The following is a 27,014-nucleotide window of genomic DNA, read 5'->3' as shown; positions in this document are numbered from 1 at the left end:
CACATTTGAGGTAAGCTTGGCATAGCCCTTGCAACATGGGAGTGGTTGAAATTGGCTACTTGCAATGTAGGCCAAATAGCTCACATGTGAGGAGTGAGCCAATTAATGTGAGAGGCAATAGGAGAGGTCGAGAAAAAGGAAAATTTATACTTTCTTCTTTTTCTAAACACACTTTAATTCATAGCAAGTCCTTGTTGGCTAAGGAAAGCCCTAATCCTTTTTATTGTAGATAAAAACCATGTGCAAGTGCCTTGCTTTTCCTTAAACTTTTCCATTAATCTTTTTCATTGGCGTATTCCTTCTATAGCTGATTTCCTTAGGTGTGTACAAAATTTACTGAAAAACTGAAAACCAACCCAAAATCGGACACAAATGAGTTTTGGTTTGATTTTTTGGTTTTCAACTTCGGTTTCAGTTCTTAAAAATAAAACATTTCAATTTTCAATTTTGGTTTTAGTTTCCAACCCAAAATCGATCCGAAAACTTGAAATACCAAAATATCTTTTATTAAATTAATTATAAATCCTAATATGAAATATAGATGCCACCAATTGTAAATTTATGTTAATATATCTTTCAGCAATTCTTTTTATCTATGATTGTGTTCTTATACTGAATTTCTATAGATATATTTTTTTTTCCAGCTTTCCTCGGGATATGAAAGGATTGTAACTCCTAAATAAAAGTGGAGGGTGAAAGGGTATGACCCTTTATGGGCTTATAACTGTTAAGATTTGATTAAAATGAATGACCTAACTTGAAGATAGGTCTCTCCCTCTATTTATAATGCAAATTGAATACATTCTAATGACAATAATACCCTTACTAACTTTCCCTTGCTAACTTTCATTAATTAACTTACTAACACACTTCAACAACAACAACAACAACATAAAAACCAAGCCTTAGTCCCACTAGGTGGGGTTGGCTATATGAATCCTTTTCCGCCAATTTATGCGATCATGAACCATTTCTTTTGATAGATTCAAGGATATTAAATCCTTACTCACTATCTTCTCCCAAGTTATTTTAGGTCCACCCCTACCCCTTCTACAGCCCCCCACAGTAACTAAGTCCCTCTTCCTCACAGGTGCACTATGTGGCCTACGTTGCAAGTGTCCATACCATCTAAGTCGTCCCTCCCTTATCTTATCTTCTATAGGAGTTATACCTAACTTACCACGAATATATTCATTTCTTAATTTATCTTTCAATGTTATACCACTCATCCATCTAAGCATTCTCATCTCGACAACTTTTACTTTTTGGATATTATATTTCTTTGTCACCCAGCATTCCAGTCCATATAGCATAACTAGTCTTTGTCCTATAAAACTTCCCTCTCAATTTTAAGGGTATTCTAAGATCATAGAGCACACTTGAAACACTTCTTCATTTTACTCAACCTACTTTAACTCTATGCATTACATCATCTTTAATTTCTCTTTCAGCTTGCATAATAGATCCAAGGTATCGAAATCTACAAGTGCTATTTATTTTTTCATCATCAAGTTTATCTCTGTCTCCAATATTCCTCCTATCAGTACTAAAATTACATTTCATATATTTTATCTTATTTCTACTTATCCTAAATCCTCTAGATTCCAAAGCTTCTCTCCATAATTCTAAACTCAACCTCTATTCCGTCCCTAGTTTTGTCAATTAATACAATATCATCCGCAAACAACATACACCATGGAACCTCCTTTTGAATACTCTTAGTCAATTGGTCCATCACTAAAGTAAAAAGATAAGGACTCAAAGCAGATCCTTGATGTACACCTATGGTAATTGGAAATTCTCTAGTTTCTACATCAATAGTCCTTACACTAGTCAACACTCCATCGTACATGTTCTTAATGACATCAGTATACCTACTACATACACTCTTTTTTGTCTAAAACCCGCCATAGAACTTTCCTAGGTATTCTATCATATGCTTTCTCAAAGTCAATAAATATCATATGCAAGTCCCTCTTCTTTTCCCTAAACTTTTCCATTAATCTTCTTAAAAGATAAATAGCTTCTGTGGTAGATCTGCCAGGCATAAAACCAAATTGATTTTTTGAGATCTTCGTTTCTAATTTTAATCTTTTTTCAACTACCCTTTCTCATAGTTTCATTGTATGACTCATAAGTTTAATTCCACGATAGTTATTACAATTTTGAATATCTCCTTTATTTTTGTATCTAGGTATTAAAGTGTTTTTTCTCCATTCATCTGACATTTTCTTAGTTTTTACAATTGTATTAAATAAATTAGGTAACCATATAATTCCGTTATCACCTAAGCATTTCCAAACTTCAATTGGGATGTTATCTGGTCCCGTAGCTTTCCCATTTTTCATCATTTTTAGTGCAAACTTAACTTCGTTAACTCTAATTTTGCGAATAAATCTTATATTTTTAGTCTTTTCCTCATTTGACAATTCTAAGTTTAAGCCTTCTATTTGGTTTTCATTAAACAACTTACTAAAGTAACTTCGCTAGCTTTCTTTAATGTCTTCGTCCTTAACCAAGACAATATCATTCTCACTTTTATACATTTTATATTTCCTAAGTCCTTTACTCTTCCTTTCTCTAGCTTTAGCAAGTTTAAAAATATCTCTTTCCCTTTCTTTTGTACCTAATCTATCATACAACCTATTAAATGATCTATATTTAGCTTCACTAATGGCTTTTTTTTTGCATCTTTTCTTGCCTTTTTATATTTTTCAAAGTTATCTTTGTTTCTACATTTTTGCCACGTTTTATACCAAATTCATTTTTCTTTATGATTTTTTGTACATATTTATCCCACCACCAACTCTCTTTGCTATTCGAGAATTTTCTCCTTGATTCACCTAAAATCTCTTTTGCTATCTTTTTAATAGAGCTAGTTAATCTATTCCAAAGAGTATTTGTATCCATCCCATCCTTGATGGTCTAATCCCTATCTTTGATCATTTAATCTTTAAATTTTATTATATTTTCTCCTTTTAGGTTTCACCATCTAGTTCTCTTACTTGGTTTATTTTATCATTTTTCTTCCATTTTTTAATACATATATCTAACACTAAGACTCTATGTTGTGTGGTTAAACTTTCACCTGGAATAACTTTACAATCCTTGCATGATAAACAATCTACCCTCTTAGTTAAAAAAAAAAAAAATCTATTTGACTTCTATTTTGTCCACTTTTAAACGTTATTAAGTGTTCTTCTCTCTTCTTAAAGCAAATATTCATTATACTAAAATCATATGACATAGCAAAGTCTAATATCATCTCCCCAGACTCATTTTTGTCTCCAAATCCATATCCTCTATGTATCCTCTCATAATTTTTATTATCCTTTCCAACATGTCAATTCAGATCTCCTCCTATAAATATTTTCTCAGTCCTTGGTATGCCTTGTATAATACTATCCATATGTTCCCAAAATTGTCTCTTAAGATTTTCGGCTAAACCGACTTGAGGAGCATAAGCACTAATGATATTTATTATTTCTTGTCCTAATACCATCTTGATTTTTATAATTCTATCTCCTACTCTAGTTACATCCACAACGCTATCTTTTAAGTTTTTGTCTATAATAATGCCTACTCCATTCTTATGTTTTTCTTTTCTAGTGTACCAAAGTTTAAATCCCAATTTATCAATTTCTCTAGCTTTCTCCCCCACCCACTTAGTTTCTTGAAGGCTAATTATATTAATTCTTCTTCTCATCATTGTATCCACAATTTTCATGCTTTTACTCGTAAGTGTCCCTATATTCCAAGTTGCTAATCTAATTTTAGTTTCCTAAACTAACGTCTTTACCTGCCCACGTCCAAAATGATGTAGGAACCCTTGCACATTTGACACCGTACCTGGGTGCCAACACGGCGCGTCGCTTCGGAGTGACGACCTAGCCCACCCTCGCCCACTTCTTGCTACACCTAGGTGGTTCAAGTGCAACGCATCGCTTGTTGAGGATCACACAGCTCATTCCACCAAGGCTTCCCAAATATAGCTGCATTGACCCCCATGATTGTAGATATTTCATTCATTCTAGGATATTAGTTTCCATTATATATCCGGTATCATTTAATTGTAATTATTCTTTGTAATTATAAATATAGTATTCACACCCACGTTAATGTGTGGTGGTTTCTCAAAATATTCACATGGTATCAGAGCAAAATTGATCCTTCTTTAGCGCAAGAAAAATTTCCCCGTTGCGCTTTGTTCACACCAAAACCCGACGTGCTGCATCCAAGTGGGAAGTTCGAGGCTTATCCATGAATTGGCTCAATGTGTGCAACGCATATGCCAAATTTGGTTTAGTGATAGTCAAATATATCAGTTTCCCAACCAGTCTTTGATATAAAGATGGATCCGAGATAAGTTCTTCATCCGTCTCACTAAGTGCCAGGTTTGATTCAATTGGTAGGGTGTTGTAGAGTTTTTCATAGGGAGATTTCCTGCCCAAAAGAGGAGTAGGGGTTCTGTTGATCAAATAAGTGACAGTAAGAAGAGCATGACCCCAAAATTCTTTGGGCATGTTGGCCTGAAATAGAAGAGCTCGGGCAACATTTAAAAGATGACGATGTTTACGTTCCGCAACCCCATTTTGTTGAGGAAACTGATATATTTGACTATCACTAGACCAGATTTGGCATATGTGTTGCACACATTGAGCCAATTCATGGATGGGCCTCGAACTTCCCACTTGGATGCTGCACGTCAGGTTTTGCGCTATCTCAAATAGTCATCTGGGCAAGGAATTCTTTTGTCAGCTTCTAGTGGTATTCAATTACATGCATCTTGTGATGCCAATTGGGCTCGGTGTAGAGATACTCGGCTATCTATTACTGGGTATTGTATTTTACTAGGAAAATCACCAATCTCTTGGAAAACCAAGAAGCAAACAACAATTTCATGATCCTCAGTTGAAGCAGAACACTGCTTTATGGCATCAACTTGTTGTGAAATTACTTGGTCAAAACAACTTTTGACAGATCTCCAAATAGCTCACCCACAACCAATCAAGTTGTATTGTGATAATAAAGCAGCTATTAACATCGTATCTAATTCAATTTTCCACGAGCGAACAAAGCATATAGAGATCGATTGCCATCTTGTACGGGAGAAGCTCCAAAACCAAGTTATTCAAACTATTCACATACCCACAAGTCAGCAGTCTGCGGATTTATTCACAAAAGCACTCGGACCCACACAATTCATCCATTTACTAAGCAAGTTGAGTATGATCACTTTCTACTCCAACTTGAGGGGAAGTGTTTAGGATCACACAGCTCATTCCACCAAGGTTTCCCAAATATAGTTGCATACTTGCATTGACCCCCATGATTCTAGATATTTCATTCATTCTAGGATATTAGTTTCCATTATTTATACGGTGTCATTTAATTGTAATTATTCTTTGTAATTATAAATATAGTATTCACACCCACATTAATGTGTGGTGGTTTCTCAAAATATTCACATCGCTCGTAGTGGACGCTCTAGCAAATATTCGGTGAGGATTCATATCATAGTGATATGACAAATTTTACGCTAGCTGTCAGCTATCTAACGCAACTCTTCTCCTTTACCCGGGCTTGGGACCGGTTGTGTGTGAAAAAATTAGGACATTGAGTGCATCACAGGCGTAGCATAAATGTCATATGCTCCTAGCTTGTTACAAATCAATTTAACATGAGCACCCCCAACGCTTTCGTAAACAAATCAGCAAGTTGCATGTCCAACTTCACAAAAGTGGTTGTAATGAGCTTTTACACAAGTTTGTCCCAAACAAAGTGGCAATCAACTTCAATGTGCTTCATCCGCTCATGAAAGACCGGGTTGGAGGCAATATGAAGAGCAGCTTGATTGTCACACATCAACTTATAGGCTGAGAATGTGAAAAATCCAATTCTTCTAACATGTTCTTCAACTAGACAAGTTCATAAGCAGTGTGATCCATAGCTCTATATTCTGATTTAGCACTTGACCTTGCCACTGTAGTTTATTTCTTACTCTTCCAAGAAACCAAATTACCACCAACTGAAATACAGTGCCCAGTGGTGGATCTCTGATGGGATGGCGATTCAGCCCAATCTGCATCTATATATCCATGGATATAAGTGTAACCTTGATCACGATATAAAAGACCTCTCCCAGGTGCACCTTTGAGATATCTCAAGATGCGAATTACTATGTCCCAATGATTTGTCCTTGGAGAATCTAGAAATTGACTCACAGCGCTTGTTGCAAAAGATATATTTGGCCGAGTGACTATGAGATAATTCAACTTTCCAACAAGTCTCTAGTATTGTCCAAGATTAGGTAACAAATCACCCATATTCATCATTAACTTGCTGTTAGAATCCATGGGTGTATCCATGGTCTTAAATTTCCACAAAATTGTCGAATTTTTTGTCGAAATTTCTGATTTCCGTCACCCTCGAATTCAAAATAGCTGTCGGTTTTTGTCTTGCATAAATTTTGTCGAAATCTCAACAAATCATCTAAAATTTATCGAAATCTTGAAATTTTAGCGAAACTTGTCGAAATTTGAACTATGTAATGAAATTTCCTCGGAATTAAATTGAGGGATTTAGGAGTAAAATGAAAATTCTCTTTTAATTTATTTTTATCGAAACAAATGATTATTACAATTGCTTTTGAAATTATATGAAAAAATAAACTTACAACAACATTTTATTTAACCATTCATTTCTAAATTATTGTTATTTGTATAATAAATAATATTTAAATGATTTATGAATTTCATTTGTATTGACTGATTCACTAAATATGTTTAATGTACATTATCTTACAAATATGTTTGACACATATTATATTACAACATCTCCAGCTTATACACAACATAGATGTATTTACTTGTAGTATATTAGTCCTAAAATGTATATTATTATGTCTATTAATCATTTCTAAAGCTTTATAAAAGAATTTCATGTTCTACTACTAGTTTCCATTATTTTTTCAAATCAAAATCGAAATTTCTGTTCTATACTTTTGGAGCTTTGAAATTTGATTCGAAATTGAAATTTAAGATCTTGGGTGTATCAACCAATTTAGATCCCAATAAGTCAATTTCTTCCAATAGATCAAGAACATACTTCCTCCGTGACAAAACAGTTCTGATATGAGATCAAGATACTTCTATACCCAAGACATATTTCACTGGTCCCAAATTTTTTTGTTTGAAACATAATTTATAGAAAAAGTTTGAGCCTTTGAATACCTTTATCATCATCACCTTTAATAACAATATCATCCACATAAATAACAAGAAGGATCCTACCCGATGAAGTACGACAATAAAACACAAAATGATCCACAACAACCGTCAAAGACAAACTCAAGTACTACAATACTGAAACGACCAAACCATGCTCTGAGAGATTGCTTTAAACCATATAAGGCCTTCTTGAGCTGAGACACTAAGCCTGACTCCGCTTGAGCAACAAACCCAAGTGGTTGCTCCAAATAAACCTCCTCCTCAAGGTTATCATGCAAGAAGGCATTTTTCACATCTAATTGATGCAAGGGCCAGTGATAAGTAGTAGCTAAGGAGATGATAGACGTACTGATGTAAGTTTGGCAACTGGAGAAAAAGTATCAAAACAATCCAGAACATACACCTAAGTGTATCCCTTAGCAACAATACGAGCTCTATACGAACCAAAAAAGGGATATTGTTGTTTTAATTCCACCCCATAACCGAACCGACTGAATTGATCTCTTTAACCGAACTGTACCCGACCAAACCGAATTTTCGGGTAATTCGGTTAACCAAATAAAATTAAAATTATGGGGAAAAAAATTAAAAGGGACTAAACTCAAATTCAATGAGCATTCAAACAAATATGAACAAAGAACACTGTTTAAATAAAAAAAATGACAAAAAGAATAAAATAATAGATGATAATAGTATCACTAATATGTGGGGTTAGAGAAGGGAAGAAGAAAAGAATAGGGCACTGGACTTTAACTACAACAAAAGTAAGAAAACACAAATATAAAAAAATTAAAAAGGGACAAAACTCAAATTCAATGAACGTTCAAACAAATATGAACAAAGAACACTAAGAAACCCATTTTAAAAGGGAGATTGATCAACATGAATATAATAACTTGGAGGAAATATTCTCTCATACATTTAATCAAACACATTGTGCTCATCCTAAGGTATTGTAAATTTCAATTAAGATCAAACTACATAGACTTTTGAACACAACGGAAAAACGAAAAAACTATCACAATTCACAAAAGAAGGAACCAGGATATGGACTATGAGCTTACAATCAGAAAAATATTTATTGAATTGGAAGTGCCAACTCGCTGTTGTCGACTACGTGTGAACTGTGAAGTGGGAAGGAACTAGGAAGTGGGAAGGGAACTGGGACTTGGAATGCCGGCTGCCGGCGTGCCGTTGCGTGCAAAGTCGCAAATTGCAAACTTGGGAAGGGAAGAGGGAAGTGGGAAATGGGAAATTGGGAATGGCCAAATGGAACCCTAGCGGCCTAGCCTAAAATCATAAATCATATAATTTAATAATTTATATTTAATTATTAATTAATTAAAAATTCAGGTAATTCGGTTAATCGAAATATATTTTCCCTATAACCGAACCGAAAATCGAATACTCGAATTTATCCCATTCTAAAACTGAACCAAATTGAACCACAAATTAACTGAACCGAGCCGGCCAAACTCGGTCGGTTAATTCGGTTAAAATTGAATTATGCTCACCCCTAACCAAACTGTGTCATATAAGTTGTGAATTGTGCATTGTGCATTGAAATAATCTTTAGCATTATCACTTCAAAGTATTCAAATTGGGAAACCAAATTCAGTCTTTATTTCAGAACAAAAGGCACAAAATTCTTGAAATAACTCAAAATAATCTTTTATTAAATATAGCCAAGTCATTCTTGAATAATCATCCACAAAGGTTACAAAGTACTAAAACCCAACTTGGACACAACCCTACTAGAACCCCAGACATTTGAATGAACTAAAATAAAAGGGCTTGCGGCCCGTTTATTGACTCGGGAAGCGAAAGAAACACGATTTGTGCTTTCCTAACTGACAAGAACTTAAACTAGGAACAAGACATTTTTAACGTTTCCAATAAAGGACGACCTAGGTGATAATGAATTTGGAAAAGTATGGCAGCAGTAGTGCAGGAGGCAGAAGGAGATAGCGGTTCAAAGTGATAGACTCCACCAGCTTCACGCCCTCCGCCAATCGTCTTCCCCATCTTCAAATCTTGAATAACCACAGAATTAGGGAAGAATGTCACTGAATAATTTAGTAATTTTGCTATCTGACATAGGATTGAAAAGAAATTTGGGAATATATAAAACCAAAGGAAGAGAAATAGAAGTGGGATTTACAGTCCCAATTCCCTTGACTGCAGTAGTGGATCCATCAGCAAGAGTAACACAAGGTAAATTTGCAGGATATTGAAGAGTGGAGAAAAAGCTAGGTATACCCAAGGACTTAAATTTTGATTTTGATGGTCTCAATTTACGGAAATTTTAATGGAAATTTCGATTTCGATTTCGATTTAAAGAAATTATGGAAATTTATATTAAATGATGGAAATTTACAATAAAACTTTAGGAAATATTAGAATAGATGATTATGCTTAATATGACATCAAAATACATTAAAAAAAATGCATATATGACAAGTTTTTAGTGTGTACGATATTAAACTGCATATCGCGATACAAACTATGAAGTGAAGAACAGTCAAATGATTATAAAGTTTTGAAGCTATTCCTTTAATGATTTAAGACAACAAATTATCATTTAAATAACTACATTTTCAATAAAAATCATACATTTAATGATCTAATACCACATGGACTTTCTTGGTGGCTCAAAGTCATCTCTCCTATCCCTATCATTAGGATTTCGAGATGACATATATTGTTTACAATAATCACTCCATGTCATATAATTTCCAAAATATTGAGTATAGGGTGTATATGTGTTGTTCATTCTCCTCCGTAGTAATCTGGTTCATGGCAGTTTCTACTCGGCTAGAAGATTTTCGTGTACTTGGATGTCTTTTTGTAGGTTCTACTTGTTGTGTATGTCCATAGGATTGTTTTGCATTTGCATACTGGTCATACCCATATTCTTGGTCTGTTTGTCCATACCCATAGGCATGTGGTTTCCAATTTCCATATTGTTGTGCCTGCTCATTTGCAAATGAAAACGGTTGGCCATATGTAGATTATGAGGAGCTGTTTTGTGTAGATTCATAACCACTATAACTATTAGAGTCATGCTCTGTTCCTATACTCATAGATTCCATACTAAGGAAAAGGTATCCTCTTCTATTTGATACATCTTCCCTTTTCCCTTTCTACGACTGTACTGCCTATCAATTGGACGTGTTTCTCTTTGTGGACCCTCATCTTCTCAAGTACAGATGCTGAAGATGTTTCAATTGTAGCAAAGAGCCTCTTATGTTCCCACCCAAACTAGACCTCTTATAAGCAGCAACCAAAGACTCATAATAATAATAATAATCACCATCATCATGAATAGGGGATGGATAGAATATTGGATTGGAGAGGTTGAGATGGATGACATGGCCAGTGGTGTTGTGGCAATGAACTCCTGTCCACCTACAACAATCTTCACCAACCCAAGAAGAGAGGCGGTTGGAAGGATCAGTGAGAGATTGCTTAAAGTCCAGAAGGGCTTCTCTCTGCTCTGCCCTACAATGGGTGGCATTTGAATTTACTCCATCCCAAGAAATCAATGTCAAAACAATCCCCAAAACTGTAGCTAAGTATCTCATTGAGATATACCAACAAAATCCAACTTCTTCTAGGGAAAGGAGTTGTTTTGTTTTGTTTTTTGAATTTGAAGATAAGAAGTAGCTTGCATTTACATTTATATATAGGGTGGGGAAGGAATGAAGCCACTGCTAGAAAATTATTAATTTGATGTTCTGAGTCAAGGTCCGTATATTTGTAATTTCAAAATATGGTTTATCCACAAGAAATTACGTGTATGTTCCACTTTTGGTCTATAATCTTGCCATCCTTTATTTCCTCCATAGCCCCCACCATCACCACCTTGCCCACTGCTACCGTTGGGGTTAGATCCGTCACCACTAGCATCATCGTCGTCATTTTCATCATCACCACCAGAGGGCATAGTGGATGAAGTTCCATATCTAGACCCAAGATTCATTTGTGAATCATCACTACTAGATATTACTTCTTCTACCATCACCTAATTAACATCAATGCCAAAGTCATCTCGTGCATGCTTGGCCATTTGTGGATGGGGACTTCCGTCTCGTTCATCAAGATGGGATTGTCTAATCCACTGAAAATGTGGATACTCATCCTCATCACCCAATTCAACTGATATGTCAAGAAGGTCCAGGGGATCTTGTTCAGCCACTTTGTCCATTTTGGCCTCCATATCTCTTATTCGAAGTTTCATGTTGTAATAACAAAAAACAAGCTACTGAGGTCTGGTGTAGGCTAGTCTATTTCTTTTCTTTGTGTGAATGAGTGCAAATGTGCCCCAATTTCATTCACAAGTTGATGAAGATGCGGTTTGTGACAAAATGCGCAATGCTAGGTTCCTTAGGATTGGAGCACTTGATCCATACATCATCCACCAATAAGCTATGCAAGATATTTTAAGAACACAAGTTAGTACTTTGAAGATTGTACTTAAAGTTTGTAACTTTGTATTGTACATTTATATATAAATACTTACTAGGTGTCATGGTTGCCCTAGTTGCTTTAGCAGCTACTTCTCCAAAGCTTCTTTTAGCATCTCTAAATAAAATAATCTAAAAAAAAGAATTGTTATTGAATAATTAAACATGGATTAAGATTTATTTTATTTAAATTTTATTTTAAAAAATACCTAATTTCCAATTTGATTCAGGCCCGAGGAATGTATCTCAAGGGTGTTAAAAACTTTGTGAACTGCATCAAGAAAATAAGGACCTTCCCCAACACTTTCTTTGTATTGACATTTTGGATTTAAAAAATAACCTGTCAATCAAATAAAGTAAAATATAAATATGTAATAAGTATTTTGTTATATGAATTTCTTGAAATTTATAAATATTTTATAGATGCTGCATGAAGAGGATGTTTAAAGGTTCTTTCCCACAGGTCATTGATTACTTTGAGAACCTATCTTGCACTTCTTGCACTTACTTCAATGGCTTCTTTCATCACCCTTATTGCTTCAAACACAACTCCTAATGTTGGTCACGCTTCACTATCGACTATACGCAATACTCGATATATAGGCTCATAAATGTTACAAAATTTTGCCACTCTATCCCAAAATTGATGGTTAATAACTGTGCTTTCAATTTCTATGTCCATTTTTGTTCGACTAAGAGCATGCTTAGCCCATTCATCAGATGTGAATAGAGATTTTAAACCTACTCTTTTTTTTTTTTGTAGGCTATCAAGGGCAATGTAGTTTGTAGCAAATCGTGTGGCCCCTGGATGCACAATATTCCCTTGGCAGTGCTCCCTCATTTTAGCAAGCAACCATCCATGATTATATATAAAATTAGTGATCTATCTCCCCTGCAAGATCACTATGCTTATTGCCTCTCTTTTTTCGATCTCCTAAAAAATGAGATCAATATAATGGGCGGTGCAAGAAGTCCAATACAAGTTGAATTTTTTCATTAATTTTAGACCCGCTTTCTTGTAGGCACTGTCATTATCTGTCACCACTTGGACAACATGTTGCTTTCCTACCTCTTGCACAACATGTTTTAATAGGGAATATATGTATTCATGGTCTTTTATTTTGTCAGAAGCATCTACCGACTTTAGAAAAATTGTGCTTCTTTTCGAGTTAACCATGAAATTTATGATGGATAATTTTGTAGGGCCTGTCCATCCATCACACATTATAGTGCAGCCATACGTGGCCCACTTTTTCTTCACTTCTTCTACGTGACCTTCTGTTTCTTTTACCTCTAAATCAAGGTATTTTGTTCTAATTTCATAGGGTGTCAGTGGATTGACTACCGTTCCAACTAATTGGCAACCCCATACCATGTTTTTAAAATGAGGTGATTTTGCCTTCTCAGGAGGAACATTATCATATATAAAATACTTTGAAATCAACCTATTCATTTCTTCTTTTATTTTACCTCTTTTGAATAAATTTTTCAAGCTTTTTTGTTTTTCTGCGTCTGACTTGTAATATTGAGAAGTCTTTGAAATATATGGCTCTGTTTCTGGCTCTTTCACACTTTGAGATCACCTCATTAGAGGTTGCCCTCCACTACCACCAGCCCCTGAACTGCCTCCTTGTTGGCTTCCTACAAACCTACGAGATTGGTCTCTTTCTTATTCCGTCTGTTTTGAAGCATAGAATGCTTGACGATATGCAACCTTTCATAGGAAGAAATGTCAGGCGGGTATGCAATATCGTTGACATCATCAACTTCATCAATTTGTTGTGGTTGCTTCAAGTTCCCACGCAATTCATTTTTTATTTGATCCATTCTTTCTATTTTTTTGGCCTTAGTTGTTGTTTTTCTTTCTAAAATAATTCTCATTTCTTGCTTAACTTCTAGAGGTACTTTGTCACAGAATTTTATATTATGTTGCGGGTCATAATTTGCTAAGTGCATTTTTAGACTTGTTGCACCACCACTCTTCGTTTGTATTCTGCAGTATTTGCAAATAAATCCATTCTTTTCATTGGGCATCGAGTACTCATGTTCTCCTGCTGGATCTTGTTTTCTTCCTTCAGACATTTTTGTAGATAATTTTACTTTCTTACAAGGTAACAATGAATAAAAAATTAGGTATTAAATTAGTCAACAATTTTAAAAGAAAATTATTTGAGATTTTTTATTATTAATATAAAATTAATAAATAAGACAAACATTAAAATATTAAATTAAATTTACAAAATTTAATGATAATGTACAAAATTACTAATAAATTAAGGAAATTAAATTAGTCAAATAAATGAAATAATTTAAACTATATTAAGCTAATAAGTACTTTAATTTATTTAATTACTACGCTATAATAATTAGGTGTTAATTACTCTAAATTTGTAAAAAAAAATATATATATTTGGATGTTTCTTTACAATTTTAAAATAAAAATATTTTGATGCTAAATAAAGATGAATTAATAACTAAGAGAAATATTAAATTATTAAATTAAAATTACAAAATTAATGATAATGTTTATAAAATTATTATTAAGTAATAAATTTTTAAAATGAATATATTTAAATAAATGAAATAATTTATTAATTTATACTATAATAAGATAATAATAGTAAATTATTCTAATTTTATTTCGTTACTAAACTTACTAGTTATTAAATTATTATTTTACTATACTAGCAAGTAGCAGGATTAACTGATTAAGGGGTAAATGGGAGAGGAGGGCATTGTCGTAAATATATTGGGGGCAAGGGAGATTTTGAGTAAATAAAAAAACTTAAAACATGGCATTTAAAACATAAACCACAAATTGCCTTTAGTTTAGCCCTTTTATTTCGTGGAGTTGGCTGCTGCTCGTGGAGGGGGGGCGACAGTGGACAATCTCTCGGCTTTTTGCTCGCAGCTCTGCGAGAGCCTCAGTCGAAAGGAAGATTGCAGGCTTGCAGCGATGGGAGTTCTTACTGCTAGCTGTGACTGTGAGTGTGCGACAACGATGGAGGTGGAGGGTAAAGCGGTGAAGCCGAAGGCTAGAGGCAGAGGCTTGAAGGGTCAGAGTAGGAGGGGATCCGAAGGCTAGGGCTTTTCGGAGTTCGAACTTTGAAGGTGGAGGCAGGAGGCAGCTGGAAATTTGGAATCTAGGGTTTTTTTTTTTTGAAGTTTGAAGATGGAAGAAGAAGAAGGCTTTGAGGTATGCACCCGTCTACTTCATGAAGTTAATTTATAAAAATAAATTGTGTAGTGGTAGCGGTGGAATTATTGGGTTGAATGAATGAATCTGCAGAGCATCTCTACAAGATATTTGTTTTTCACCGTATACACTCATGGGTTGCACAACATGCACAATCACGTGGGAAAAGCAAAATAAAGTCTGAGAATACTTGGAACAGCACTAAAATTCCTCCCTCCAATTTTTTTTTTCCCTAATTTTCCCCTATGATTTCCCGAAAATTTTGGAAGAATAGCCTAAATTTTCAAAATTTTTTGAAATTTACCGAAAGCTCGAAATTTTGGTCGAATTTTTTCAAAATCGAATCGGTCTCTCAATTTCCTTTTGGGACCCCTCGAAATTTGAAATTTCAACATTTCGACCAAAATTTAAGTCCTTGGGTATACCTATGATATGATCAGTGGCAGCAGAGTCTATGACCCTAGAATTAGTGCAAGAAGTACTGGATGATAGGCATATTGTGTGATTACCTGTTTGGGTAAGAGATGCAATGGGATGACAAACATATTGTGTGATTATCTGTTTGGGTAAGAGATGCAATGGGATGTGAAGCTTGTTGTGACGCTTGATACTACTGGAACTTGGAATACTCTTCTTTTGACATGGATACAGTTGATTTCCCCTTACTCGGCCCCAAAGGTGAGGAGTCGGTGGTGATTGCCTTGGTTGCCCCCAAAGGTGTGAAGTCAATGGCGGATGCATTGGCAACATGAGAAGGTTTGCCATGAAGATCCCAACACTGCTCAATAGTATGATTACTTCGTCCACAATGAGTGCACTTGTGAGGAGTACCTCTACCTTGTTTGTCTTTACCACTACAACCACTGCAATAACTTTTGCGATTGTTTGGTAGAGAACTAGAATTACCTTGTCTAGCAAAGGTTGTCCTCTCAGAGCTAGATGCAAAAGCAGGAGAATGTGTGCTAAAGGTAGCACTAAGGACACAAGAATAAACATCGGCAAATGATGGCAGCTCGACACTACTGAGTATCTAGGACCAAACTGCCTCAAACTCAGGTCTCAAGCCTACTAGAACACAAAGAGCAGCCATTCGCTCCCTCTGCTTCTGCATCTCATGAATGTCGACAGTTATAGGTTGCACGACGTTAAGCTCCTCAGGAATACAATTCATCTCTCTTAAATAATCTGCGATACTCCTATCTCCTTGTTGTAACTGAAAGTACTATTGGGATAAATCATATATAAATGTAATGTTATTGGAGTATAGAAGTTTGACATAATCCCAAATCTCCTTGCGTGTATTTAGATGCATACACATTCATGCAATCTGTGGCTCCATCGTGTTCCATAAAAGGGAAACAATTAAGGCATCTTCTTGAACCCACGTGTATTTTCTCTTTGTATAAGAAGGATTAGATTGAAGCCAGTGGTTAGATTTCCCTAATCCTGCTAAATAAATACAAAAAGACTTGGACCATAGAACATAGATCTTTCCATCCAACTTTTTAGTCGTTATTTGTGGTAGCGATGTAAGAAATTTTTTTTTGGGATTCATAGATTTCATCCCAAGACTCACAAATCAGCAACCACACCAAAAAAAGAACAATCAAAACTAATCGAGACAATCAAAAACTATGTGAAGCACCGACACACCCACGGACAAGGTGAACAACTCACCAAAAGATATAGCACTGCTCGAAACTGAACATATGAATGCTGCCATGACTCCAAGAACTCACGAATAAGCCTTCACAAACATTGAACAGAAATTATGGAATGCCGCGAGTGCATTCTTCTGAGCAAAAAACTGGCCTAACAACTTGATAATATAGTCTAGAGAAGGAATCAAAGCATGACAGAGGAAAAATAAAAAATAAAAAAGTGGTTGAAACTTCACTCAGGCGCCTACGTGTGGGGGCACGTGGGGTGTCCTCCAGTGATGGGGTTTTGTGGGGTGAGTCTTTTTGGGGGGGGGGGCGGCGGGGGGGGTGTTGTTTATGGGTGTGTATGGTACGTTTGCTGAAATAATATGGGATGGAGGTGGATCTGGGAAGGACAGCCACGTGAATGGTGTTTTCCAGCGACGACTTAGGGGAATAGGGTTTAGGTTAGATCATGCTCTGATACCATGTTAAGATTTGATTAAGATAAATGATCTAACTTGGAAGATAGGTCTCTCCCTTTATTTATAATACAAATTAAATACATTGTAATGACAATAATGCTCGTACTAACTCTCATAATTAACATACTAACACGGTTAATAATAATAATATGAAAAAACATAAATAACCTCTAACAATAACTTTTACAAATTAAAGGCCCCTAGCATTCAATGCCAAGGAGGGTGCTTCACCTATAAAAGTGGTTTTTGAGGAAGGTAAAGGTGGGGAGCACATCTTTTATACTGTTTCCATATTCATTTTTATTTCTTCAGTCCTTGACTTAAGCATTGGAGAGACGGTACATCTCGGGTCCTCCAAGCTTTTGCGACCTTCTTTTTCAAAACATCAAGTTTGCGGATTAGTCTAGCGAATTTTGGAAGCAACAATTTGGCTTTCACTATGGGGTCGAAAATTATTGTTGATGCAAGATCATGGCAACCTTGCATAAATTCTAGTTCTAGTCATTCAGAGGGTCAAATTGATTGCCACCGATAAAGGCCAAACTCAAGTACTATAGTACTAAAACGGCCAAACCATGCTCTTGGAGATTGTTTTAATCCATACAATCTTAAGCCGACATACTAAGGTTGAATCCCCTTGAGCAAAAAACCCAGGGGGTTGCTCCATATATACCTCCTCGTGAAGATCATCATATAGGAAAGTATTCTTCACATTTAACTGATGTAGAGACCAAAGACAAGTGGTGGCTAAAGAAATGAACAAACGTACTGAGGCAATTTTAGCAATCAGGGAGAATGTGTCTAAATAATCCAAGCCATACACTTGAGTATACCCCTTAGCAACAAGGTGGGCCTTTAGATGAGCCACAGAACGATCAGGATTGTCTTTTACATTGTACACCCAACGACAACCAACCACAGGCTTATTAGGAGGAAGAGGTACCAAATTCCAATTATATTTATCATGTAGTGCACTCATCTCTTCAACCATTGCTGTCCTCTACCCAGAATGGGATAGGGCTTCAGAAATAGATCTTGGAAAAGCAATAGAAGACAGAGTACTAACAAAACAGTAATAAGAGGGTGACAAGAAATCATAAAAACAAAATTAGAGATCGGATGTTGGATACAAGTGTGTTTACCTTTTCGAACAACTATTGGAGGATCAACATCACGAGAAATAAGATCATTTGACGAGGGAACTAAAGGCACAGTAGTAGACGCTGGAGGAGGCACTTCCCCCTTGAGTCGCCGTGTGTATTGCAAATTGGGATGATTCAAGCGACGAGAAGGACTCAAACTAGATGAAGACATAGGAGGATTGGGCACAGATACTAGGTTTGGATCTAGAAAGCAAGGCAGAGGGAGGGACTTATCAAGGTCAACATAACTTAAGGTATTAGAGTAGTATGGTGTAGACTCAAACAAGGTGACATCAACAGAAATAAAGAATCAATGTAAAGTAGGACTATAACATCGATATCCCTTTTGAGTGTAGGAATAGCCCAGAAAAATACATATGATAGCACGAGGATCCAACTTATCCTGGGGAGAACTGATGGACAAAGAACACAACCAAATATATGAGGAGGAAGGGAGAACAAAGAAGCCTTAGGAAAGATAATTGAATATGGAATTTTACCGCCAAGGACAAAGTATGGCATTTTATTGATGAGGGAGCATGCTGTGAGCATAACATCACTCCAAAAGACTTTGGGGACATTCATTTGATACAATAGGGTACGAGAGACTTCAAGAATATGTTTGTTTTTCCACTCTGCACCTCTATTTTAGTGTGGAGTGTGGGCACAAGAGGACTGATGGATCATACCAGGGTTAGTCATATAAGTACTGAATTAGGTACCCCTTAGCATTATCACTACGAAGTATCTTGACTGGCATGTCAAATTGAGTCTTTATTTGGTAACATAAAGCACAAAAGATATCAAACAACTCGGAACAATCTTTCATTAAATATAACCAAGTCATCCTAGAGTAGTCATTAGCAAATGTAACAAAGTACCGACACCCCAACTTTGACGTCATGCGACTAGGGCCCCAAATATCAGAATGGACAAGCATGAAAGGACTATTCACCCATTTGTCGACTCGGGGAGCAAGGGGAACACGATGATGCTTACTCAATTGACAGGACTCACACTCAAGATTAGACATAGAACTCAATGTAGGAACTAGCTGTTTCAACTTGTCCAAGGATGGACGACCAAGACGACTATGGATTTGAAGTGGTGTAGCTGCGACTGTGCAGGCAATGGGGGGAGAAGGCGACTCAAAGTAATAAAGTCCATGAGCCTCACATCCTCTGCCAATTGTCCTTCCCGTCTTCAGATACTGAATAACTATAGAATCAGGAAGGAATGTGATGGAACAATTTAGTGACTTTGTAAGCTTACTGACATAAGATTAAAAGGAGATTTAGGAATTTATAAAGCAGAAGAAAGAGAGATAGAAGGAGTAGGATTTACTGTTCTTATCCCCTTAACAGTAATAGTGGACCCATCAGCAAGGGTAACTTAAGGGAGATTTTTAGGATATTGAAGATCATAAAAGAAGTTGGTTGCACTTGTTATATAATCAGTGGCAGCAAAATGGATAACCCACGAACTAGTAGGAAGGATGCTAGATTTTATTTTATTTTTTGGAAAAAAAGGGCGGCACCTCCTATCTTTATTAGAAAACCCTTCACTTATGGTGGAGGAATACCTTGGTTCCAACCTTGAGACTTGGGGAAAACAAAATCAAACCCAAAAAATCTAAAACTGACTTAACCAACTAATTCAAAACCAAAAAACCAATGACCAACAACCAAACAAATAAATAAGAACTAAACAATTATAAGTGGAAAACAAACAAAATTCCGGAAGATCTCGAGGAAGAAACCAACCACTCCAACCTTCACAAACACTAGCACAAAGCATCACGAGCGCAAGGAAGGAAATCCCAACAAATCCAATCGAATCATTCCCCTGACTTGCTGTGGAAGCTCATCCTGGCAACTATATGATTGAGATATACCTGATTCAGCCTGTTTGGCAAAGAAATTCGCACTTTGATTCGCCTCCCTATAAACATGTTCCACTTTGTAATGTATGCCTCTCAATGCTAACACAAGCTCTTCCCACAATTCCCATAAGTTCCAAGCCGAACACTTCCCAGAATTAATCCACTGAACCAACAAAGCAGAGTCACAGGCAATCTCCACTTGATCAATTTCGAGATCTTTGCATGGATTAATCCCTATAATAATCGCTTTCAATTCAACTATATTATTGGTTCCATAACCCAGTAATGAGGAAAAAGCTACTTTAAATAATCCTCTTTCATCTCTTATCACGCCTCCACCACCACAATTACCTGGGTTACCTTTACAACTTCCATCCACATTCAACTTAACCCAACCTATCCCAGGTTTACACCATATGACTACATGAGGAAGACGGACCCTCACATTATTTACTTGAATATCCAAAGTACGAAGGACTGCAATATCCGTGCAAGAAGCAAGTGCACATTTAGTTAACTTGTCCGAAATGGATCTCAGCCAATATTTAATATCAAGCCATCTCTAGGCAAAAGAATCAATGTGATAAAATGCTTGTTGAGACAATTGATACTGTAGAAACCTGGAATACTCCTATGATAGAGTCACGGTACGTGGTTCACTCAAACAAGTGACTAGTGAAGGAATCATACTTTTGGGATTTGCAAACGCCACCATCCCAACATTCACAAACTCAGACCAATGATCATAAGATTAATTGTTGGAACAATTGGACCAACCACGAACAAGGTGACCCACCATGAACAAGCCACAGATATATCAGTACAAGGCTGCCATAGCACCAAGAAACTCACACGCAGCCCCAAAAAAAGCAACACTCAGCACTGGAACAATTGGAGAGGTGAACCACTGAAACTACCATGAACACATCACCAACAACCTCAGATGCAGCCCCAAGAAAGCAACACTGCCACAGCCTCGCACAAAAAAAAAACAGCTTATGAGCACTGCCACTGCCCCAAGACGGTCACCAATGACCATTACTATCACCAAAAAAAAACTAATGAATTACCATGAGTGCATTGTCACAACAAAGATTGGATCTTTGAGCAAAAAACACATGCCCAACAGCTTGATATTTTGGTATATGGAAGGAATTAGAATAGTGAATCTCAAAACACAGCAAATCCAACTGTTTTAGACCCAATAAACTCATTAACAATTAATATACAGCTTCATGAAGCATCAAACAACCATTCCTGCACTGCCACGGACCATGTTAAATTATCACTTTACCTAAAAGTTTAAGTTGTTAGGTTGTGGGCCAACAATGTATATCAAGTCTCAGCAATTATAACTTACAAGGCATTTTTTTTAGTGATATTTGCATACAGAAAAATAAATTTCTAATGACAGATCGAAAAGGTTGTAGGACATGGCAAATAGGCTCAATGAAGAAAACTGGCAGAATGGTTAGGTGGCATAATGCTCAAGGACCAAAGGCCTGAGCTCCAACTCGGATGAAAGAACAAAGCTCTGACTTGAATGCAAAAATTAAGCTCTTCTCGTATTCAATAAATGAGCGCAGCTTGTATTTGACAGACGAGCTTGCTTATAGAAATTGACAACTGAGCTTTGCTTATAAGGATTGATAGATGAGCTTTGCTTATATTCAATAGATGAGCTCTGCTTATACATGGCATGAGCTTTGCTCATATTTGGACAGATGAGTTTTGCTCATATTTTGATGAATGAGCTCTGCTCATATTCTATCAATGAGCTCTCTTTTCATATTCAACATATAAGCTTTCTGCTCATACATGACACATGAGCTCCATTCATAGAATTTACAGATGAGATTTACTTGTCTCAAAATATGAGATTTCTTCATAAAATTGCATGGCTATTTAGTTCAGTTTGGATGGTAAATTCTGTTCAGCCACAATAAAAGGAACCTCATCTCAAAATTGCATGGCAAGGCGTGCTTGGCTCAGATTTTTAATGTCCTAAGCTTGAATATAATTCCAAAGCTCAGAAATGGGGGCAAATACATATGGCCTAGAAGGTGAAACGACACTTTGACCTGAAAGACAACTTAAAGTAATTAAATTTGGGAGATGAAAGGTGTAACTCCTAAATAAAGGAGGAAGAGTAAAAAATTTATGACGCTTAGGGATTATAATTTTTACAAACTAAAGGCCTCTAGCATTGAAAGCCAAAGAGGGTGCTTTGCTTATAAAAGGGGTTCTTGGGGAAGGTAAGGGGGGTGCACTTTATACTGTTGCCTTATTCATTCTTACTTTTTCTGTCTTTAGACTTAAGTATTAGAGAAATCTCTTAGAGTACACTCTGGGTCCTCCAAGTTTTTTTTACCTTCTTCTTCAGGAAATCAAGGTTGTGGATCAGTTCGTGAATTTCAAAGGCAACGCTTATAATCTTGTTAAATAAATTAGTTAACCATATTATTCTGCTATGACTTGAGCATTTCCAAACTTCAATTGGGATGTTCTCTGATCCGACAACTTCAATTAGATAAAAGTAAATGTACCTATTGATCACGATCATGTTCTAAGGGATGACTGGGAGGCTATCCTTACTTGCAGAGCCTTTATCAAAGGCTGCTGTGTCTGTAAAGTTCAGCTGCATCCGAAGTTTTAAAAGGTGTGGCAAGGCACATTACATGCCTCAAGTTGTGCTTCAGAGCAAGGCAAGCATAAAACACACAGGCTTGCCAAAAGTGGAGAAAAGGAAGTGCCAAAAGGCATATCATAGGCTGGTAAGTATGATTTGGATTGCTAGTGCTGGCTGCTCTTTGAAAGTGCCTAGGATTGAGCTTGGGATGGTTGTGTTTGAAAATAGCATATTCTACAACAACAACAAGCCTGAAGCCCCACTAGGTAGGGGTGACTATATTAATTTTTTTCTATCTATTCACATGATCAAAGGTAGGGGTGGAAAACGGGTGGGCAAGCTGGGTCTGGGCAGGTCGCCAACGGGCCGGGCCATAAACGGGTCAATGTTAAATGGGTCACACACATGCCAACCCTAATTCACCCGTTTAATAAACGGGCGGGTCACAGGTCATCCGTTTAAAAAATATAATTTATTTATTTTAATATTTTTTTAAAAAATTTCATATAAATGACATTTTAAAAAAATAATGCTGCATATTATTTATTAATATTTAAATAAATGGCGTGGAAAGGAAAAGAAGAGGGAAAACAAAAAAATTCCCGAAAAAATGTAATTTTTTTGGTATTAAGGAAAACAAATGGGAATGATATTATTTACTAATATTATTGACATTAATTCTGAGTTTTTACAAAATACAAGTGAAGAATTTGAAAATATAAGAAGGAGAAAAGAAGAATAAGAAGATGAATTCCCTGTGGGGGACGAGCAGCTATTGGATCGAAGGTGAGTGCCACTAGCCTGGCAGTGGGCGGTGCAGCACCTGATGACGGCAGTAGTGGTGATTCTTCATGGAAGTTGAGTACGGTGAAGATCCTTTGTGGATGAGAGGAATGGTCTCCGGTGGGACAAGTTGGCTGTGAAGAAGCAGGCAGCAGCCATGGCTGTTGCTTGAGGCGGTGCCAGCATGCAGAGGTCGAGCGATGGTGGTGGAGTTGTGATGAGGGCTGTGAGTGGTGGCCTCAACCTTGAGAGAGAGAGAGAGAGAGAGAGGATACAAGAATGGTGCGGCGATTGGGTTACAGGCACAGCGGCTGTAACTCGAAGAGGAAAAGGAAGGGACCATAGGAGAGGAGGAGAGTGAGAGGAGAGGAGAGCCGAGAGCCGCGGCCCGCGTGAAAGCCTGAAAGGAATTAGGAGGATTAGGGTTTTTTGTGTGGGTGGGTGGATTATGAAGTATATAAAGGATCCAACTAAATGGGTCACCCGACAGGTGACCCGACCCGAACTTGGTTGAACCCGTTTATAAACGGGTCAACTCGTGACTTGCCCGTTTATTAAATGGGTCGACTTTTCCTAAACCCGAACCCGTTTTAAATGGGCGGGGTCATGAGTGACCCGACGGGTTATGATTCGTTTTGCCAGCCCTAATCAAAGGCATTTTCCTGGGTTATATTAAGAGCTATTAATCTTTTTTCACTATTTCATTCCAAGTTATTTTAGGTATATTTGTATCCCTTGTACTACCATTAATAATAACTATGTTATATTAAGTGCCATTAAATCTTTTTTCACTGTCTCATTCCAAGTTATTTTAGGTATATTTATATCCCTTGTACAACCATTAATAATAAATATCTCACTCCTCCTCACTGGTGCACTACTTGATTTGTGTTTTAAATGTACAAATCATGTAAGCTCTTATCTTAACTTTTTGTTGGTGCTATGCTAAAATATTGTGCATATGTTCGTTCCTGAATTTATCCTTTAATGTTATACCATTCATTCACCTTAATATTCGCATTTCAACAACTTCTACTTTTTGGATATGTTGTTTGTTAGTTGCCCAATATTCTGATTTCTACGTAGCATAGCTGGTCTTATAGTCATTCTATGGAACTTATTTTTTAATTTTAAGGGTATTTTATGATGGCACAACATGTCTGAAGCACTCCTCTGTTTTATCCAACTTGCCTTAACTCTATGTATTGCATCCTCTTCCATCTCTTGTTCTACTTGCATGGTAGATCCAAGGTATCGAAATCTAATAGTGTGATTAATTTCTTGATTATCAAGTTTAATCTAATCTCCAAAATTTCCCCTCAGGTGGCTGAAGTTACATTTATATATTATGTCTTATTTCTACTTATCCTAAAGCCTTTAGACTCAAAAGTTATTTTCCATAGTCTTATATTGTACACCACTACTACTTTCAGCAAATTAGAACAATCCAGTCATCACTAATTGAAGCAAAATGACCTTATAGATTCCTATTGATTAAGATGTTTGGGTGAAGAGGGCTTTAGGGGAAACCCTCATTTATTTATTTACAATTCTCCAAATACTGTGCACTCTCTCTTTTGCTTAGTCGACCATTCATCATATTTTAAAAAAAAAAATTTTATACATTGCCTCGTGTAGTAAGAAGAAATAATGATAAAATAAATGATAAATTATGCTTAGAATATCCTTAAAATTAAAAGGAAAGTTTTATAAGACTGTTATAAGGCCAGTTATGCTTTATGGTTCAGAATGTTGGACAATTAAGAAACAACATATACAAAAAATAAAAGTTGTTGCGATGTGAATGTTAAGGTGGATGAGTGGTTTAACATTAAAAGACAAAGTAAGAAATGAACATATATATATATATATATATATATAAAATAATTTAGGCATAGCGCCGATTGAAAACAAGATAAGGGGCGGTTTAGATGATTTGGGCATTTGAAACACAGGCCTAGTAGAGCACCTGTAAGGAGGAGTGAGTTAGTTATTGTGTCTGACATAAAAAAGAGTAGGGGTAGACATAAAATAATTTGGAATGAGGTAATGAAGAAAGATTTATTAGTTTTTAATCTAATAAAGGAAAACGCTCTTGATCGGGTGAATTGATGGAAAAGGATTCATGTAACTGACCCCACCTAATGAGACTCGAGGCTTTTAATTGTTGTTGTTGTATTTCTTCTTATTTGTGACACAGCTCATTAATGCATGAGACACTCAATTTACTGACGTGAGTTTTTTCTCTTTTCTTTTGGGTGAAGGATTGTATGTGCCGGGGAAGGGCTTCCTCCTAATCTGGTTCAAGACATGTTTCACAGCAGTCGATGGGTTACTCAGGAAGGCTTAGGGCTGAGCATGTGCAGAAAGATCTTAAAGCTTATGACTGGTGAAGTCCAATACATTAGAGAGTCCGAAAGATGCTATTTCCTAATTACCCTTGAACTTCCAGTGCCAGGAAGAGGCTCAAAGAGTGTTAACTAGGCTAACTATGTTGAAGACTCGCTGAACTTTGTACCCTCCTCAAATTAACCCGAGGTATCTCATCCCAACTTTGGCCAAGGATGTTTGGCATAAACCCACTTACATCACAGGGTTCCAAATACAAGAGGTGGGCGATATCTGCCTAATGAGCGCCTTGTACAATGCTTGTGACAAGTGCTGAGTCATGCTTACGTTTTTGTCAGTACCAGTTGGAATGTACCTATCTACTCTTGTACATAGGATTAGCTGGGTAAAAACTTGTGTAACTCCTGCATCATATCTGACAGGACTATGCCCGACCCCGGTGCCATGGTGCCCTAACCAGCGTTGTCCTTAAAGAGGGGCAAGTGGGGGACTTAATGGGAGAACGCTGGCAAGGTTGTGTGGATAGCAGGATGGAATTGGAAACATCAGCATCACACCCCGCCAAAGCATGTATTCCAAATCCAAATGTATTGTTTGTGTCATATATTTTCCATTTCCAACAATAACTTGAATATTTGGTATTACTTGGAACACTGCCTTAGAATCTGGAATCCCCCACCCTTCTTTTTTAATGCTTTTCCTTTTGTTCTTTCTTTGATTGTATAATACAACAAATTGTGCTGCCTGACAGTCAAAATACAGCAAATTGCCCAGCTGTATAAATTCTGACAGTGTAATCTATATTCCCCCCTCTCTCATCCATATTCCCCTCTCTCTCCATAAGACCTGCTTTATGATTTGGTTATAAAATCTAGATACTTTGATTACAGTCTAGTGATTTAAGTTTAATACTTTAATCAGTAGCTAAGCTTTATTGTACATGATGATGAGAAGGAAGATATATATATATATATATATATATATATATATATATATATATATTTAACATTATAGGTCAACTGAGCAGGTCAATGTGGGATTTTAAAATTCCTGGGTTTGGGGTTTGCTTTATCTTCTGGACAGCTACAGCTAGACTCATGCACGGTGGGGGATAAGGATCCTCACCATTTTAAAAAAAAAGAGGATAGACCCACGGACGTAGTTCCCCTGTGCAGCGAAAGGGTTGATTAGGATTTGTAGTATGTACAGTCTT

The 27,014-nt window shown here is 36.5% G+C and overlaps 1 protein-coding gene across 2 annotated transcripts in view; it reads left to right on the top strand.

Moving 5' to 3' along the window:
- The window catches only part of LOC131151728 (phytochrome B-like), a 44,984-nt gene extending 18,294 nt beyond the window's left edge, over positions 1-26,690 (top strand). The window contains exons 4-5 of one of the 2 annotated variants that reach the window (XR_009135752.1): positions 25,717-25,990; positions 26,224-26,690. Coding sequence is in view for 1 of the 2 variants with exons in the window: in XM_058103120.1 (XP_057959103.1) it covers positions 25,717-25,936 (220 nt within the window). In the remaining variant the exon portion in view is untranslated. Of the gene's footprint in view, positions 1-25,716 lie in introns of both variants that reach the window. The other variant, XM_058103120.1, reaches the window with a different exon arrangement.
- Positions 26,691-27,014: the final 324 nt, after the last annotated feature.

Source organism: Malania oleifera, chromosome 3 (assembly GCF_029873635.1).
Source record: "Malania oleifera isolate guangnan ecotype guangnan chromosome 3, ASM2987363v1, whole genome shotgun sequence".
Lineage (NCBI taxonomy): Eukaryota > Viridiplantae > Streptophyta > Magnoliopsida > Santalales > Ximeniaceae > Malania > Malania oleifera.
This window is presented reverse-complemented; position numbering and strand designations above follow the sequence as displayed.